Source organism: Lepisosteus platostomus, chromosome 7 (assembly GCF_059453375.1).
Source record: "Lepisosteus platostomus isolate fLepPlt1 chromosome 7, fLepPlt1.hap1, whole genome shotgun sequence".
NCBI classification, from domain to species: domain Eukaryota; kingdom Metazoa; phylum Chordata; class Actinopteri; order Semionotiformes; family Lepisosteidae; genus Lepisosteus; species Lepisosteus platostomus.
The window spans coordinates 45,139,855-45,157,942 of NC_142617.1; the positions used below are offsets into that span (position 1 = coordinate 45,139,855).

General features: G+C 35.4%; 1 protein-coding gene and 1 long non-coding RNA gene across 4 annotated transcripts in view; one reads left to right on the forward strand and one right to left on the reverse strand.

Annotated features, from left to right (window-relative positions):
- adamts17 (ADAM metallopeptidase with thrombospondin type 1 motif, 17) overlaps positions 1 to 16,982 on the forward strand; it is a 138,423-nt gene extending 121,441 nt beyond the window's left edge. For all 3 annotated transcript variants that reach the window (XM_088640730.1, XM_088640732.1, XM_088640731.1), the window contains 2 exons: positions 11,175 to 11,352; positions 12,233 to 16,982. In XM_088640730.1, coding sequence (XP_088496856.1) covers positions 11,175 to 11,352; positions 12,233 to 12,384 — 330 coding nt within the window. In that variant the 3' untranslated portion in view covers positions 12,385 to 16,982. The remainder of the gene's footprint in view (positions 1 to 11,174; positions 11,353 to 12,232) is intronic.
- LOC148658918 (uncharacterized) overlaps positions 1 to 18,088 on the reverse strand; it is a 115,433-nt gene that overhangs the window by 61,763 nt on the left and 35,582 nt on the right. The gene's annotated exons all lie outside the window — the stretch shown is intronic.

Genomic DNA, 18,088 nt, shown 5'->3' on the forward strand with positions numbered 1-18,088 from the left:
ACACTGTTATATTTTAACCTTATTCAGTCTTTCGGAATTCGGTACTCAGAAATTTCGGAATTACTGTACTCACCTTTCTCCATCTTGTACCTTGAGAATAAGTAGCAGTGAAATTAAAATGTTTCCTCAACCAATTACGGAACCACTCTACTGCTTTCATTACCTTACTGGCAGGCCAGCACAGCAACGACTGAGGCTGCTTCTCCATGAGAGATTTCCCTCCTCTCAAAACCATTTCTGTCTAGGAGTCTCCCTACTCCCTGAAAACTAGATGGAGCCTTTAACCTTCCACTACTAAACAACTATCTCTGTAACCTCAACCAAATATCTCACCCAAACCTGAACAAACCATTATTAGAATTCCCAACGCAAAACTTCTAAAAGAAAGACCCAATCTCTTGCTAAAATTCTGAACCGACTTTTCCCTCAGACAGCCCTGTCCTTTCCCTAGAATAGTCTGTCCGTGAAACCCCCCCCAACACCCTTTGGGATTGCTGCTGTACAACCCGTACTTTCTGGGGTTTGATCTTCACCCTCTTGGCATCTGACTGCAAGACCCAGATTCTCGCTGCCACAGCTGACAGCAAGGATATTACCCATAACTCTAAGTCTCACTGCGAGACCTAACCAGGAGTCTTACTTCAGAAATCTTGTAACTGGGCTCTCACTGTGAGACTCATTAGGTCACTGTCACACCTGACACTGAGGGTCTAACCCAAACCTGAGCAAAAACCATCTTCTCCCTGAACCCTTATATAGGGAAAACTGGCTTCACACAGGTGACACCCTTTATAATGTATTAAATATTTTAGATTACATTTTCTCTGTTTATCTGAAGTATTTTTATTCCTTCCACTGGTGGACTTACCCATACTTTACACTCTAGATCCAGCTTGTCTTATATACTTACAGTGAAACAGAACAGAAACTAGAAAAAATAATACATGGATCTCAGTTTGCCCTTGTTCAATTAAGGTGAAGGACAGAGTGACAATGTGGAATCCAGTAATTAGACTAAAACTGAATTTAAAAATTATGAAGATGAAAGCAACAAGACTATGGTATCTATCAACATTATAAAAGTACACAAATACTGTAGGCAATTGTGTTGGGTGATTTGTACATACAGGTAACATATGTCAGTCAGTTTCAACTGCCATTATAGGCTTAGGGAGCCTAGAGGAAGTGTATTTAGAGCAAGACCAAGCAGGTACTGTAAATGGTACCATAACAGAGAACGAAAGACTAGTTACATGATCACCAGGAACAAAAATGTCATGGGTCTCCCAGACTGTATTACTTAGGACACAAAAATGTCCTACCATTCCAAGTTTTAAATGTATAAGAGTTCCAGACACTTGCTGTCTGAGCCTGGGATCTTCCATACTCATAAATACTGTATAAAAAATGCATTTAGTAAATATTGATATTTGGGCATTAATCAGTGAACACCATCTTTAGGAAATACAACCCTATGAATATGAATAATCATGTCATTAATACATTTCATTAATAATACATGAATGATACTAATATATACTAAGTTTTACAGGTTATTGGTTCCAAATTTGCTTTAACATGTGGGCAAATACTTAGCAAATTATATCCTTTATTTTTTAATTCACTTACCAACCCATAATCAGTATATGGCTTTCTATGGGTATTCTAGAATTGTAATGATGTTTAATGTGTAAGGATTTATAAGATTGTGCCATGCAAGGGGTTCTTTTTGCTAGAGTACATAGAGGTCTTAATTATGTTCCATAATGGCCTACATTATGCACTTCTTATGGTGTTATACTTTTATTTGATCAGAGGGACAAGTCAGAAGTCATATACTGTACAGCTAATACAATCATGTGGTTAATCAGCTGTATTCAGTTGTGAACTATAATTACCATAGCCTACTATTACTTTGTAATTATTCATCAGCCATTTGATCAAATTATGAGATATGATTGGCTTAAAGCAGCTATGTATTTTTTTAATATAGTAATTTGTTGCATCAATCTTGATGAATAAGGTATCCTGGATGCATACACAAAGATTCATTTCAATCATCCACATACTCAAAGAAAATGTTCCTTGAATGTTTTTTTAACAAATCCAGAATGATGGACATACTGTTGTATTTCCATTGGTTGTAAAGAAGAATAATTTTCAAAATTGTGACCTCCTTCAGTAAATTCATGGTATTGCATCATGTGACCAGAACTTGAAATTTCACTTCCAAATTCACTGAAGATCCATGTGAGTTGTGGCACAGCTTGAAGTTGAGTAACTCTTGTTCACCATACCACTAAGATGCAGTATATGCTAATTACATAGACTTTATATTAGATTGATTTGTGGCTACAGTGTTTTTTAAGAGAGGAACCTCTATGATGTTTTAATTTAGATATTTTAAAATGTCTTAAATTGTCAAAAATCCAAAATGTTCCATGTGATCTGGTATACATTTCACTTTATGTGACTGCTTCATATACTGTATGCCTTTTCAATTCTGCTGAATAGTAAAAGTAAAACAAAACAAGGAAGTGCATTTAGAGCAAGACCAAGCAGGTACTGTAAATGGTACCATAACAGAGAACAAGAATACAAAATGTAGTGCTTTTTAACAACATGGTTGCTTGTTACAATGATGTCATTCTCTTCATAAGCTCAGTACATTAGTTCATTTCTGTGTGCTTTTTCCATGAATTTCACTAGGCTTGACATTCAAGAGGTATAATCTCCTCATTACCTGTGCCCAATCAAGACTTTAATGAGGTGATTTAGTGCTTATGTAGTTATCAAAAATTATTTGAGTGTAATCACTGTCAAATATTAACAATTGAAATTACGCCAAAAAACATTTGATTAAAATCCAAATCTGTATGGTTTATTTTTTCTAAAATGTACATAAATAGATTAAAACATTTTTTAATGCTCAGTATATTAAAGTTTGTAGAATACTTTTTTTGAAGGCTTAACTTAGTGTAATCATTATCTGGCAACATTTTTGCAAACCTAATGAAATAGTACAAAATAGTATTTTGATTACTTGACAGTATGAGGTAGACTATTAGTATGTTTGGAAATTTAGGCCAGAGATATTCCCCTTTCCTGTCTCAGTAATAAAGTGTATTAGATTTCCACTCCTAAAGTGTTATTTCACCTTATTCATAATCCTTTTTTTGTGCTGTAATTTAATATTGGGTTTAATGGATGCAAGAACAAATACCAAACATGCATTTGATGGTCATTTCAGCTGGGTGATAAGAGACCGTGAAATCACTTTCACGTGTAAGAATAATGAAGTGAAGTGGTTTGTTTCTCCCCTTCTACTTCCCCAGAAGGTCAGATCTTCATGTTGCAGCATAATCTTTGTGACCACATCTGTTTTTATGATTAAAAATGCTGACAAACTTTAGAAGCTTGTTTCTCAAAATGGCAGAATAACTTAACGTTAAATTCTACCCTAGAGCTTAACAAATCTGTAAAACACATCAAGTCTCTCAAAGCAAAATTACGGGCAAGATAATGTAACATTGTTGTTAATTTCAAAAGGCTGTCTCTCAGCAATAAGATGCAAACAGTGGTCGGTGCTAAAGATCGAACTGCACCCTAGTCTAAAACCCCTACACAAGAGCTTGTTTCCTAGTCTGCGGGTAGGAGAGATTTGACTGTACAGGTATATGTACTCTGTGTAAAATTGTTGCAGAAATGCAGTTAAAGATTACCAAATGTGGTTTAGTTGTTTTTATTTTAAAAGGAAAGAACATCTAGCATTAGGCAAGTCCATAGAAGAAGATTTCATAAAAGATTTTCCTGAATTTCATGTAAGACACCAAATTATTTAATCTATTCCATTCTTCAGCATCAGTTGTCTTTTCTAAACATGCTCCGAGTTAGGAACCAAAGTACCAGGTTTCTAAGACTCTCTCATAAATTGCTTCCTGTAATTGCAGATATTGTGGTATTAATGATTTTCTTTAATAAACTCCAAGAAGAGGACTATAAGTAATTATTTCTTTTTGTATAAGTGCACACTAGGGATTCATAATTTTTAACTACATTAGATGACAAAAAATGCACTTTGTTGAATATTCTATTTGTATAGCACAGATAGCCAATACACAGACCTAAAAGAAAAAAAACTTTAGGCTGTAACACGTAGCAATACAGTTGGTAATTACTGTAAGCTTTTAAATCAAATTCATTGAATTGTACTGATAGCCATTTAACGAAGCTGCTTTTTAGTACTGCCTTTGTCAACTATATAAAAAGGCATCAGATTGCATCTTGGAAAGATGAAAGACCTCAACATTATTTGTCTCTTTGAATTAAAGGGACATATACTGTACTAGTGCGTCATTTCAGCTTATGTTATTATACCATGTAGCATCTGCATTTACATTTTTAGTTTTTACAACTATTTTTGTCAGGGTAAGGATTCCAAACTGTTTTTTGTAGAATGTGAGCCAGGAATTCTGGGATAAAGGTCTTATTTGTGTACTGGGCTATGTGTATACCAGATGGAAAGTCATGTCACAGCTGTGAAGTTTAACTCTCTATGTTATAATGGCTGGGCTGCTTACATAACCACAATGGGGAAGTGATTGTATCATGTCATTTTACTGCACATTGATATTCTCTCAATCTGGGTCTGCTGTTAAAACTGTCTGACAAATATAAAACACAGTATAAATAAAAAATACAATGAAATCTTGTTCTTTTTGATGCTTGTATGCAATGTCAGTGATGTCACAGAATCATCTCAGAGACTAAATATTCTCAGCCACATTTTTCTCAGAGAAAAAAAACAGATCTGATACAATTTTGACTTCCAAAGCAATGCAATACTCTGATCTTTTACATTTTGGTGTGCTAAAATACAACTTGTGGCCATCTTAATATTGATAAAAGCACACAATATTTGCACTTTTCAAACATCTACCAATTAAGAGTACAATATTTTTTTTTCTAGTTTCCAGCATTTGTTTAGGTTTCTGAGTACCAGCTTCAAAATCATGCCTGCGTACTATGTCTCCTACTAATCTTTCCACTTGTGTTCTCCGATTCCTGTGTCTTCTGTCACCTGCTTGAAAGCCTCTCTCAAGCACATGACAGCATATCCAGGGCTTATGTTCACTCTCTATAAATAATCAATGACAGTCTTTTCACACATTCTCCTATATTTTAGCCTTTCGATCTGCATGTCTGAAGTGGTCTAAGCTTTATACAGAAATGATTCTGATGTAAACATTTAATGGTTTCTTTATGATGTAATTGACTCCAAGTTGTGATTGATACTGTAGTTTCAGTGCCTTGTTGTTTATTTGCCTTATCTGTTGGAAATTTAAACAAATGTACTCATGGCACATGGTTGCATTTAGAACACATTTCTTCTTTTATTTTCTCTGTAAATCTGTGAGCTGCTTGATGACTGTGGATAAGTGTTAGTGCAACTTTTCCTTGTTAGTTGTATAATGTAGTCTTGCACAGATAACCAGTAGGAGTAATAAAGTTGCACTGAACAGTCACCACCTGAAAAGCCACCAAAATGCAAACTCTGGTTTCTGGTTCAGACTGGTTCTCAGCATTTCATTCAAGTTCTGAACATGTGTCTGTGCTCCAGATGGACCTGTGTTTGCACGTTACTTGTTCTGGAACTGCAGTGTACACATGAATCTCTTTTTACAAAGAAAGTATATTTTGTTGTGCATACACATAGGTATTACCCCACCACCACAATTTATTGATATTGAGTTAAGGTTTAGGTCAGGAATATTTTTAAATGTTTTTCAGGTTTTACCTGGTTGAAGGTAATGAAACAATCCTAGTAAAAGATTTTAAAATAATTCTAAATAATAAGTTAAAGCTCTCCCTCTTTTCAATGGTATTTGTGCTGTAATGTGCTACAGTTTAATTATACAGTATGTTTTCATTGAATGTGAAACATTCAGTTCCTGCTTGTAAAGCCCTTGAAGCAAGTCATAGAAATAAATGAATGTATACAAGATAAAGGCTAAGCAGTGACATCCTTTTGCTTTCTCAGCAAGAAAGCAAAGAAAAGATGTTTCTATTGCCATAGTAATTGTAAATTTTTAAAAATGTACATGCATCTTATTAATGTCATCTGCATGAGGTGAAGAAAAATTTGTTTGTTTGTTTAAAACTATTATCAAAGCACTCTATTCCTAAAGCAAGATGGCATCCTGATTAAATTTATTCTTACAATATTGAACGATAAGTTTATTATAATGCATTAAAAAGTCATTGAGATAAACATATTCACTTTAAATAAATGTGGCATTCATTTATTAACAATGTATTCAAGCACAGCCAAGTGGCAGACTGCCACCCTTGTGTACTGGGTTTATATCTCTGTTACCAGTCATCAAACAGATTAAACTTATCTGTATTCCTTCAACATTTTTACTTAACTTCAGCTTGTCTAAATAACAGATGGCGAAATAATAAAAGGCATGATTCTGTAATCATTTCCCCACTTTTCTTAACAAAATCTGCATTTGCATTATAATAATGTTTAGTAATCAATCTCAGTATTTTACCCAACTTTTTCAATGGGTCCATTTTATACAGTATATACAGTATTAAAATTATTACCTATAATAATTTTTAAGGCAGAGTAAATGCTGACATTCAAAATGGTCATTTGTAGCAAATGGGGTATTTGAAGAGGGGACCCCTTCTTTATTATTTTTATTTATATTGATTTGTTAATTTGCTTTTCAGTCCTAATTGATATGTTGAGACTTTTAAACACAAAGAGACTTCTAACAAACATCACCTCCACGACCACTCAGCCCATGCAAGGTACATACTGTAGGAACATCTGTGAAAACATGTGGTATAATATTCACCTGCAAGAAAGCATCTAGTTTATTCAAAATGAAGTTGTCACTGGAGAATTTACAATGCCAAACTGTTATTACTCAAATTGACATCTTTGAGTTTCAGCATGAGAAAGAGAGAGGCATTGGAGTTATCAGTTCCTTTTTCAGTGAGGAGTCAAGAACTGAGGACATCTGCAGCAATGTTGAATATGTTTAAGCCCCACAGGGGGCAGGATGGGAACTGCAAGCCAGGGTGTCCCCTTTCCTCTTCATTCTCCCTTGTTTGCAGTTATTAGTATGGTAGCTGAGAACTGAGATGTGAAAACATGCAACAGTATTCCAAATTAAGTGGTTATAAAAAATAAAATGTTTTATAAAAATGTATAACATTTTCAACACGGACTATATTAATAGGCAGACATATTTTATTGATGTTTCTTTTATAATAATATACAATGCAGCTGCAGCCATTCAGAACGTGCAGTAAAAGTCATCGTCGCGTTAAACTGGCTTCGCTTTGCAAGCTGTGTGATTCACAGAGGGGCACTTGTGTTTTAGATGTTAGTGAAATTATTACTTCATTTAATCTGTGTCATAACTGTACTTCTTTAAACCCAATTAATATGAAATATCAATATGGAATTATGCATCTAAAATTGAATTTTTGTAGCTGAAAATTAAAATAACCAAAGTATTATAATGTCTCTGAATACTATTAATGATCAATTTATTAATATAAATATATTATACACACTGTGTGTAAAAGTACAATAGTGGTAGCTAAAAATAAGGTACACAACAGTATTCCACCTTCTTCATAAACATTAATTTACATATGTTACACATGCATCAGGTTAATTATTCACTGAACAATTATTTACCTAGCAGTTTTACTGAGTGGTGCAGTCCCACATCAGATTATTTGAAAAATACCATGCATGTGTCTTGCGGAACAGCCCATTATACCTCAAGCATTCTAAATAGCTGTATCTGTAGTTATGAAGCACCGGTTCTGTGTTTGTTCCTTTTAAGGGTGTGGTCATATTTTGGTTTTCACTATAGTAAGCCCTTTACAAAGAATGTTCAGAGTAGACATAATGGAGGTGATTAGCAATATTAAAGAGTTTTTTTATACCTTCAAAAATTACAATTTTTTTATTGTCATTTTGAACAGGATTTACAGTATGTAATGAATTTCCTACTCCCTAATTTGGAGCCTACAGTATATATATATAATATGTAGTAGTTCAGGTGGGTAACTGCGTCAGCATGCATAGGCTGCAAAGGAACAAGTAATAGGTTTATTCCATGCTGAAAAAAAGAAGAAAGGAAACGACGTTTCGGCCGTGGAGCCTTCACGGCCGAATTGTTTTGTTTTCATTCTTCTTTTTTTCAGCATGGAATAAACCTAATACTATACAGTGCCTTGCGAAAGTATTCGGCCCCCTTGAACTTTTCAACCTTTTGCCACATTTCAGGCTTCAAACATAAAGATATAATTTTTTTATTTTATGTGAAGAATCACCAACAAGTGGGACACAATTGTGAAGTGGAACGAAATCTATTGGATTTTTGAAACTTTTTTAACTAATAAAAAAATGAAAAGTGGGGCGTGCAAAATTATTCGGCCCCCTTGCGTTAATACTTTGTAGAGCCACCTTTTGCTGCGATTACAGCTGCAAGTCGCTTGGGGTATGTCTCTATCAGTTTTGCACATCGAGAGACTGAAATTCTTGCCCATTCTTCCTTGCAAAACAGCTCGAGCTCAGTGAGGTTGGATGGAGAGCGTTTGTGAACAGCAGTTTTCAGCTCTTTCCACAGATTCTCGATTGGATTCAGGTCTGGACTTTGACTTGGCCATTCAAACACCTGGATACGTTTATTTGTGAACCATTCCTTTGTAGATTTTGCTGTATGTTTGGGATCATTGTCTTGTTGGAAGATAAATCTCCGTCCCAGTTTCAGGTCTTTTGCAGACTCCAACAGGTTTTCATCCAGAATGGTCCTGTATTTGGCTGCATCCATCTTCCCCTCAATTTTAACCATCTTCCCTGTCCCTGCTGAAGAAAAGCAGGCCCAAACCATGATGCTGCCACCACCATGTTTGACAGTGGGGATGGTGTGTTGAGGGTGATGAGCTGTGTTGCTTTTACGCCAAACATATCGTTTTGCATTGTGGCCAAAAAGTTCGATTTTGGTTTCATCTGACCAGAGCACCTTCTTCCACATGTTTGGGGTGTCTCCCAGGTGGCTTGTGGCAAACTTTAGACGAGACTTTTTATGGATATCTTTGAGAAATGGCTTTCTTCTTGCCACTCTTCCATAAAGGCCAGATTTGTGCAGTGTAAGACTGATTGTTGTCCTATGGACAGACTCTCCCACCTCAGCTGTAGTTCTCTGCAGTTCATCCAGAGTGATCATGGGCCTCTTGGCTGCATCTCTGATCAGTCTTCTCCTTGTCTGAGCTGAAAGTTTAGAGGGACGGCCAGGTCTTGGTAGATTTGCAGTGGTCTGATACTCCTTCCATTTCAAGATGATCGCTTGCACAGTGCTCCTTGGGATGTTTGAAGCTTGGGAAATCTTTTTGTATCCAAATCCGGCTTTAAACTTCTCCACAACAGTATTACGGACCTGCCTGGTGTGTTCCTTGGTCTTCATGATGCTCTCTGCGCTTTCAACAGAACCTTGAGACTATCACAGAGCAGGTGCATTTATACAGAGACTTGATTACACACAGGTAGATTCTATTTATCACCATCAGTCATTTAGGACAACATTGGATCATTCAGAGATCCTCGCTGAACTTCTGGAGTGAGTTTGCTGCACTGAAAGTAAAGGGGCCGAATAATTTTGCACGCCCCACTTTTCATTTTTTTATTAGTTAAAAAAGTTTCAAAAATCCAATAGATTTCGTTCCACTTCACAATTGTGTCCCACTTGTTGGTGATTCTTCACATAAAATAAAAAATTTATATCTTTATGTTTGAAGCCTGAAATGTGGCAAAAGGTTGAAAAGTTCAAGGGGGCCGAATACTTTCGCAAGGCACTGTATATAATATGTGTCTGTCTCTCAAACCTTGATAGCTCAGAGAGGATATTGTGTGCAGGACTGCAGGAATCCCTTGGTTTTGCAGATGCTCTTGTTTCCTCTATTCACATCGGAAAGACAAAGACAGGATATATTAGCCTTCTGTCCATTAATGCACTACCACTTCATAACTTTCCATCTTGAACAGGGCCTTCATAAGCAAAAATGAAGTGATAAATACTACACATTGATATTCATACATGGGCACCAGCACGTCAGAATTATGTGTGCTACGCCTTAAATTTGTTCTGCTTAAAGAAAGGAACATTCTGACACCTTCATTAAAGTAAGATTGTATTAAGGAAAGTAATGATGTCACTTATGGCATCTTCTATGTCCACTGTAAAATAATTCCTGTGAATATTGGGCACATGAATGCATTTAGTTTTTTGCAGCAGAACTTATCATTGCACTTACGTTTGCTTGTTCATTATTTGCTAGATGTGAGAACAGATTGTTAATGCTTAAGAAAGCTTTCCATCTTATGATGCCACCACTCAAATCCATCCATCCATTTTCTATCAGCTTTATTCAATATACAGTAGTGTTGCCAAAGAGCTGGAGCCTATCCCAGTAAGGATGGGACACCAGTGTATCACAATCCATTCTTGATAAACACAGTTTCCACCTTTGCTGAAAACTGTATCAAGCCCCTACCTTCTGTATCTTAATTTTTGGAAAATGTCATTCTCTTAATGGCGACCCACATGAATACTGATGTTCAAGTCTATGGCACTGCTACCAGCTTACTCTCCACCATTCAGCACCTTGACAGATCGGTGTCTGTTATTATCCGAGGTCAAGTCAAGTACAGATGCTGGGGTGTGTGAGGGTTTCAAATCTTAAAATTTCTTTCTGAAATATACTTTATAGTTCCTGTAATGTTTACTCATTTGCAGAAGCTATCCTGCACAGACACATTTTTCTGATTCAAACATCATTTGCTTATAATTTACTGATAGGTTGTTAAAAACAAATAAACTCAATTATAATGATCTAATAGTGACATAAGTTGACAACAGAGTCCTGCAAAGGATAAAATAGTTGTTTAGCATTGTGTGGGCACAGTCATATGGTGATCTCTCATATAGTTCTTGAACACTATAAAAATGCATTCATCCTGTTTTAACAATAATATGATCAAGAATATTGAGAATTGGGAATATGTAGTATAGCCCTATAGTATTTGAGCCATATTAAAACAATATTAAACTTGTATCTTTACTTCGTGTACTGTTTTTTAGTGTTCATCTTCTTGTGGAAAAGGTCTGCAGTCAAGGGTTGTTCAGTGCATGCACAAAGTGACTGGGCGCCATGGCAACAATTGCCCAGTTGTGCTGAAGCCTCCAGCTTACAGACAGTGTCACCAGGGGGTGTGCAACGAGAGAGTGAATGCGAACACCATCACATCCCCAAGGCTTGGTAAGACAGTGCTATTCATAATCAGTAGAACTTCCAAGGTTATTCACACACTCACAATGCTTTTTCATTTTTTTATGGAACTCATCTATAAAGGCAGCACTTATCAGCAATTAACACTTAGGTGCCTCTGATCTCGTTACTGGAATGCTGTTTTGTTCTTTTGTTGTCTTTTCTACGTCATTTGACTCAGAATATTTATTATTTGTCTTCAAGAGCCTTCAACAGTTACTATCCCCACACATCATAGTTCACTCTCTTAGTTCCACCGGCTCTAGGCTGCTCAGCACTCCAAGGATTTCACATTATACGTTAGGGAACCAAGCCTTTTCAGCAGGAGCCCCTCGTCTTTGGAATACAATTCCTGGTCATATTGCAAATGCTCCTTCTGCTCATGATTTTAAATCTCTTTGCAAAACTTGTTTTCTATGACCTTCAATTCTTAGCTTTATTTGTTCTTTTAATTTATTATATATAGATTTGTAATTTATTATTCTCTTTTTCTGCATACTGTATAATTATACTGTAATTTATGTAAAGTGTCTTGTGAATACTCTGTATTGAAAGGTGCTGTACTGTATAAGAATAAATTTTAGTTTATTTGTGATTATGTATCATATACAGTACAGTTCACTGTATGCTCTAACTGCCTGAGAATAAACTGAAACTTAAAAAATCACCTTAATCAACATAAACTCACATGTAACACAGTAATTTCAAACAAGTATCCCTTAATTTTCAGAAAAGTAATTGGATGAAAGAAACAATCCAGTTGACTTAGAAAGCTAAGAATTCTTTGTTGTGTTTGTAGCGTTCTGTAAGTTTGAAAAGAGAGGATTAGACAGAGGTTATGTTTAACACTTTTCTTTATCTTCCCATTCAGCTGCTCTCACTTACAAGTGTACAGCAGACCAGTGGAAAGTCTACTGCCAGGTGATCAGAGAGAAGAACTTGTGCTCAGACATGAGGTGGTACCAGCGCTGCTGTGAGACCTGCAGAGACTTTTATGCCAGTAGAATTTATCAGAGGAAGTAATTGCATCATCATTTGTGTCGTATCATGCTTTTTCATTTTTAAACATTGTTATGAAGTTTAGGGATGTGGATTTAAAAAAAAAACAGCTGAAATGCAAGATATGACAGTGCACATTGATTCTAAAGCTTACTTTTTAGTATGACTTGAATTTTTTATGCTGTTACACCAAAATAGTAACTTATTGCCTTAAAAACATTATTTCCAGGAACCTGTTGTCAGGAGGTCTGTTGTACAGCATGTTTGACAACCCTTTGTTCATGAAGGCTTTCAGTCAACCACATTTTTCACAAGCCACTGGCTGGCCAGTACTCTAAGATGGGCAAATGTGACATGGTTTCATTTCAATTCCATGGTCAAGTATTATTATTATTATTATTATTATTATTATTATTATTATTATTATTATTATTATAACCAAAGCAATTAAAGCACAAAGGTTTAAAATTTTCTGTAAAGAGACACACAATTTAAGAACCAACTGGAGATGGTTAGTCAATAATGCAGTGCGTTCTTAAGTCCACAAGGTCCCCTTTCTGTTTCAATTAATTCTTGTCGTTATGGTCCATCTGTATGGCCTTGTTCCATATCACAGTTTCAGTGTCCAGAGGCTCTCTAGACACTGGGACTGTGCTATAACCAACCAATTGTATTGACGTTAAATGTGATTTTCTCCTTGTCAGCGTTCAGTGGGTTTATTCAGAGTACATGATTTTACCACTAAGTGGGGGTAAAACTGATCAAACGGTCACATGCCAGTCCGCACAGGAATAACGTTGCAGCTTGAAAAGCATGTAGTCAAGCCAAAATGCCAACCACAGAGTACGCCATTAGTGACCGAAAAATCTCACTTCAGCAAGTACACATGGGTGGATAAGTATCTGTGGATGAAAGGGTGAGATTTAATCAATTTTGGCACAAATTTGATTGGAAGAATTTACAAATAATGGATTACTGCTCGACACCAAGAGATGTCATGGAGGCCACACTAGCATATTTGAGTTTATTTTTGACCTTTTTAAACTGCAAAATAGGGCCTGGTGCCACAGAGTCATGCCAGCAAGGCTTGAATGTAATGTCTGAGGCAGGGCAGCATCATGTCATCTCTATTCCCAAAGACCAGGCTAGAGTCCCTGTGGATTTTCAAATTAATAATTTACAGTATTTTTCTGTGCCTGTGTCTGTTTTTTATAGAATTTACGTCAGAAATCTGTGAGATTTTCTGGAGGGCAATTCAACCCATTTAGAAGTATAGATACTTTATGTATGCCAAGTTTAATCTTACCACTTAAACTGACAAACCTACAGTAGACCCTGCTGCACATTGCAGTTACCTAAATTTAAAGTGAGGGCCTCCTGCATAAATGGTGCCTAACCTGAACAACTACACTATGTGTGCTTTAGTATGGTGTACTAGAACAGGGATAGTCAACTCCAGTCCTCCAGTGAGAAGGTCCTGTAGTTTTTAAAAGATCCTTTCACTTCATTCCTGACTTTTTCACCATGTAGTTAAATTAACTCAAGGTAATTTAAGTTAAATGAAGTCCAGAAACAAATGCGGCATTCCAGAGTGGAGTTATTTACCCCTGCTCTAGGTTCAGAAAGCTGATACAGTTATTGATCATTACTAATAACATATATTTCTGCTGATGTGCTTCAATGAAGCAGTGCAGGGCTACATAAACACACAACAAATTTAAAAAACAAGATCAAGCACACAGACTCCTTTACTTTGTATTAGTCCTATGGTTAGACTACAGCCTGACAAACATACAGTAGCATATTGTTATGACTATTGATGGGCTCATGTGTATGAAGAATTTTCCCATCACCTCTTGAGCTCTACAATCAACCCACGTTTTTCTCTACCTGAAGACCTATTCTGTTGGTTACACTTGTATCTGGCTGTGACAAGGCCAGGTTTAAGCCCTGGCTTCTCTGGTTGCTACACTTACACAGACTATGACAAAATTAGCTATTTTGGAAATGTTCTTTTGTTATTATTGTTATAAATTACAGTTTTTGCATTAATATTCTACAGGGGCTCAATCCGCTACTAATCCTGTTAACATTTTACAATGTGAGACATTCTAAAAAGAACAATTGTATACTTATTAGTGATGGCATGCTTGCTTTCACACGTTGTACTGTTTGTCCATAGTAATTAATATCCTTCCAGCATCAACAGTGAAGGGCACACATTGGGGACATGTATTTGCAGTATTAAAAAGTCAAAATTATTGAAACAATAAGGTTGCCATTTTATATTTTGTATTATGTTTAATTTTTTCATGTATACATTTTGCTTTTATTTTCTATCAAAGCTGCAGAATAATTCAAGAGGCTTACTTCAAATTGATTTTACATAATTGTCTTAAGCAAGCGAAATACAGTGTGAAATTATTTCACTGACACTTGGCCAGTTTTTGCCCAAAATTGTATACTACATGTGTGCACTATTAAGTACAATATATTAGAATACATTTTAATTGTAAATGTTAAGTCTTATGTTTTGTCTGTCAAAAAGAAAATTCAAAAATTTGAAATTCTAAAAAATCAACAATTCTTTTCCTGTGGCTAAAAATTAAGAACCAGTCGTTTAACCAGAGTTTATGGTTAAAGCCTAAATAAATGAATAAGCTCTACTGTACACTAAGTTTTTCTCAAGTCAAGACACCTAAAGGATCAAACAAAGATAATGACTGGTAATATTTACATTTAAACCTATAAAACGTTTTAAAGAAACTGTTAGATACTTTTTCCACACTAACTTCCTGGAATAAGTGATTATTCAGTGTCTCCAAGGATTATTTATACTTTAATATCTTTGGCGCAGACCCTGTTTTGGAATCTAATCTGTTTTATGTGTCTGAGTGGCACAGTACAGAGGGCATGGTGCTGACAGACAGGAGAGGCGAACCATTAGTCACTGAGGATTCTTCAGCAGCTCAGGAATTAGGTAGTGACTGGGGCAGTTGAAAAATGGGAGACTTAAAAATAGGTTAAAAATGACAACATTGGGAAATGTGAATTTCAACAGTTTTAAGTTGCTTTTTGAGTAGAATTCTTTCTTTTAATGATTTGTTTCTTGTATTGAGGACAAGAAATTCCACATCTGGAAGTTCAAAGCTGTATGTACTGTCTCCCATCACCTAGACATAGCAGTAATCTACTTCTAGTAAAGACTTTTCACTACTGTGGAATACATCTATGTTTGTATTATGAATAATATTATTATATTATTTAATGCTAAAATGTAGCTTCCTTCTCTACAAATAATTGTGGTGCTATTGGCTTTATTGTACTGATATTGATATTGTCAGTATTCTTTAATATTCCCGTACTGTAAGACATTAGTTGCACAGTTTGTTTGGTACAAAGACTGCCGCTATATATTTTATGGTGCTGTTTTGGTTTAAAAATAATAAATTGCATTATTATTGTATTAATTATATCTACGAAAGATTTTGTAACATATGGATATAACCATAATGTCTTTTGTATTGTTCTCTTTTTATAATGTAAAATGTTCTTGTTTTTAATTTACGTACATATGTGTACTATATGTAAAGTACAATACTTAAATTGTGTAGGCTACACAAAAAACAAACTGGAGAATATAAGAATAAAAGTTTGTTTTTAGAGAAAGATTAATAGATTTATTTAATAGGACGTTTGAGGTAGATGGATAGATATGGTAATTAAATTTATATAGAATGCTGGTCATAAAGTACATGCAAAATGTTAAATCAGCTTTGTATTGCATTGTAATGTGTTTAAATTAATGCATATTTAGCCTGTAATTATTTCAGTGTGTTTTTAGCACTTGTACTTTCTTTAAGAACGTAAGCAAGGTTGCAAAGTATGAGATACCATCTTGCTCATTTGGTTGCTGGTAGGAAAAAAAGAAATTAACTAGCAAAAAGAATTAAGCCAGAGTTCCTGTTTAAGTGTGACATCTGACAAGGAAAAGGAATGACTGCTATTTAAAATTGCAACCTTTAAGCATTTAAAATTAATGATGGCCAATTAAAATGGCCAAAGGTGTTTTCTGATTTGAACTCCGTCTATCTCAAGAAACAAAATCTGTTCTTTTTTAGTTACTGTGCATTTATGAGCAAACGTTTTTAAAAATAAGAGTGATACACTGCTGTGAAATGTCTTGCACATTCTGCATTGTTGATCTCAGTCAATATTTTTCCGTTGTTATGTAAACAGTTTTATAGTGATCCTCTGCTTTTCAGATAATACAGTAGTTATTCCTTATACAGCTGTATTATTTAGCAATAAAGAATCCTTTTTTGCTTTACGGGTGTGTAGAGAACAAATAATATTAATGACAAAGACCAATGAGTCTATTTGAATTTAGATTGGTAAATGCTATAATGCTTCATTTTGGCTGTTCATTAAAGAATTACTAAGAATTGTTCTGATCACATTTTTGAAGATTTATATAAACTTAAATTGAACATTGCTATATGTTGAACTTAATATCTTTCTGACTAAATTATCTGTAATAATATTCATAGTTGTTCTTTCAGTATAAAATATACTTTTATAAAATAATAGTGGTTTTGAATAAATTTTTCATTTGCTCATTGTGTTATTCTTATGTTATTGTAACTCCTGCTTGTATTTAAGATATCTAGAACTTTTCCACAGCAGTGTTTGTACATGGTGGCTTTTCAAAAGATGCACAAATCACAAATTAAAACTCTGGTGTTTTACATTTTTAATCCTGCCTGGAGAAAGAAATCAATCAAACTACACAATGGCTTGGGTTGTCTACAAATTCTTACAGTACAGAATAATGATAACATTATCTTCAGACCATGATCAGGGGGACCAAGTGAGCCTGGATTTGTGAATGTCAAGAACTGGACATTAAATCAGTGTTCCACCAGTCATGATGACTTGGTGATTTCAAAATCTCATAAAAAAGAATGAAAAAAAGAAAAGTGACATGATGCTCTTCTGGGTCTCATTCCAATGTCATGATTCTGAACCTTTACGTGCTGATAACGTTACTTTAATAACACTTGTTATAACACTTGTTTTTTTAGTAGCATTCAATAGGATTATCAATGTCAATCAGCATAAACATGATGCCCCTAGCATTCTCAGGATGCTTTGGTGACAGGGACTAGCTGAAGCTAGTACCCAATGCTGCTGGAGCTCTTGGTTATCCTTGTCTAGTGTAGAGCATGTTCTGCTCCTACAAGAAGGTTTGTACTGTCCGGGCTACAGTTAGGACCAGAGAACATCTGCAATTGTCATGTTTGCCACTAATGGAGCACTGATGTGAAAGCTAGCTTTACCATGGCAACCAGTGATGCCTGTACTCACATGTCAGTCAGCCAGTTGCCATGACTACACGATCAGACAGAAAGTCTGTTCAACCTGTGCGCTATTAATGACTTCTACCATCTCAGGAGGATCAGGTTATTTAAGGCCTGCCTTGGCAGTACTCTCGGCCCTTGAAGAGTCTTGGTCTGTGCCTACGTTTGTTTCTAGTTTTCCTGTTTCTTGCTTTGTGTTTTCTGCCTGTTTGCTACTACTGCCTGCTGCTGCCTGTTTGCCTGTCTCTCTCCCGGCACTTTGTTTCTTTATATCCAATTGTGCAAAGTTATTAAGACAAGAAAGCCCCTTTTAAAAAGAGAATAGAGACACTTTCTGGAAATAGGAGTTCTATCTCCCTGACTGCATC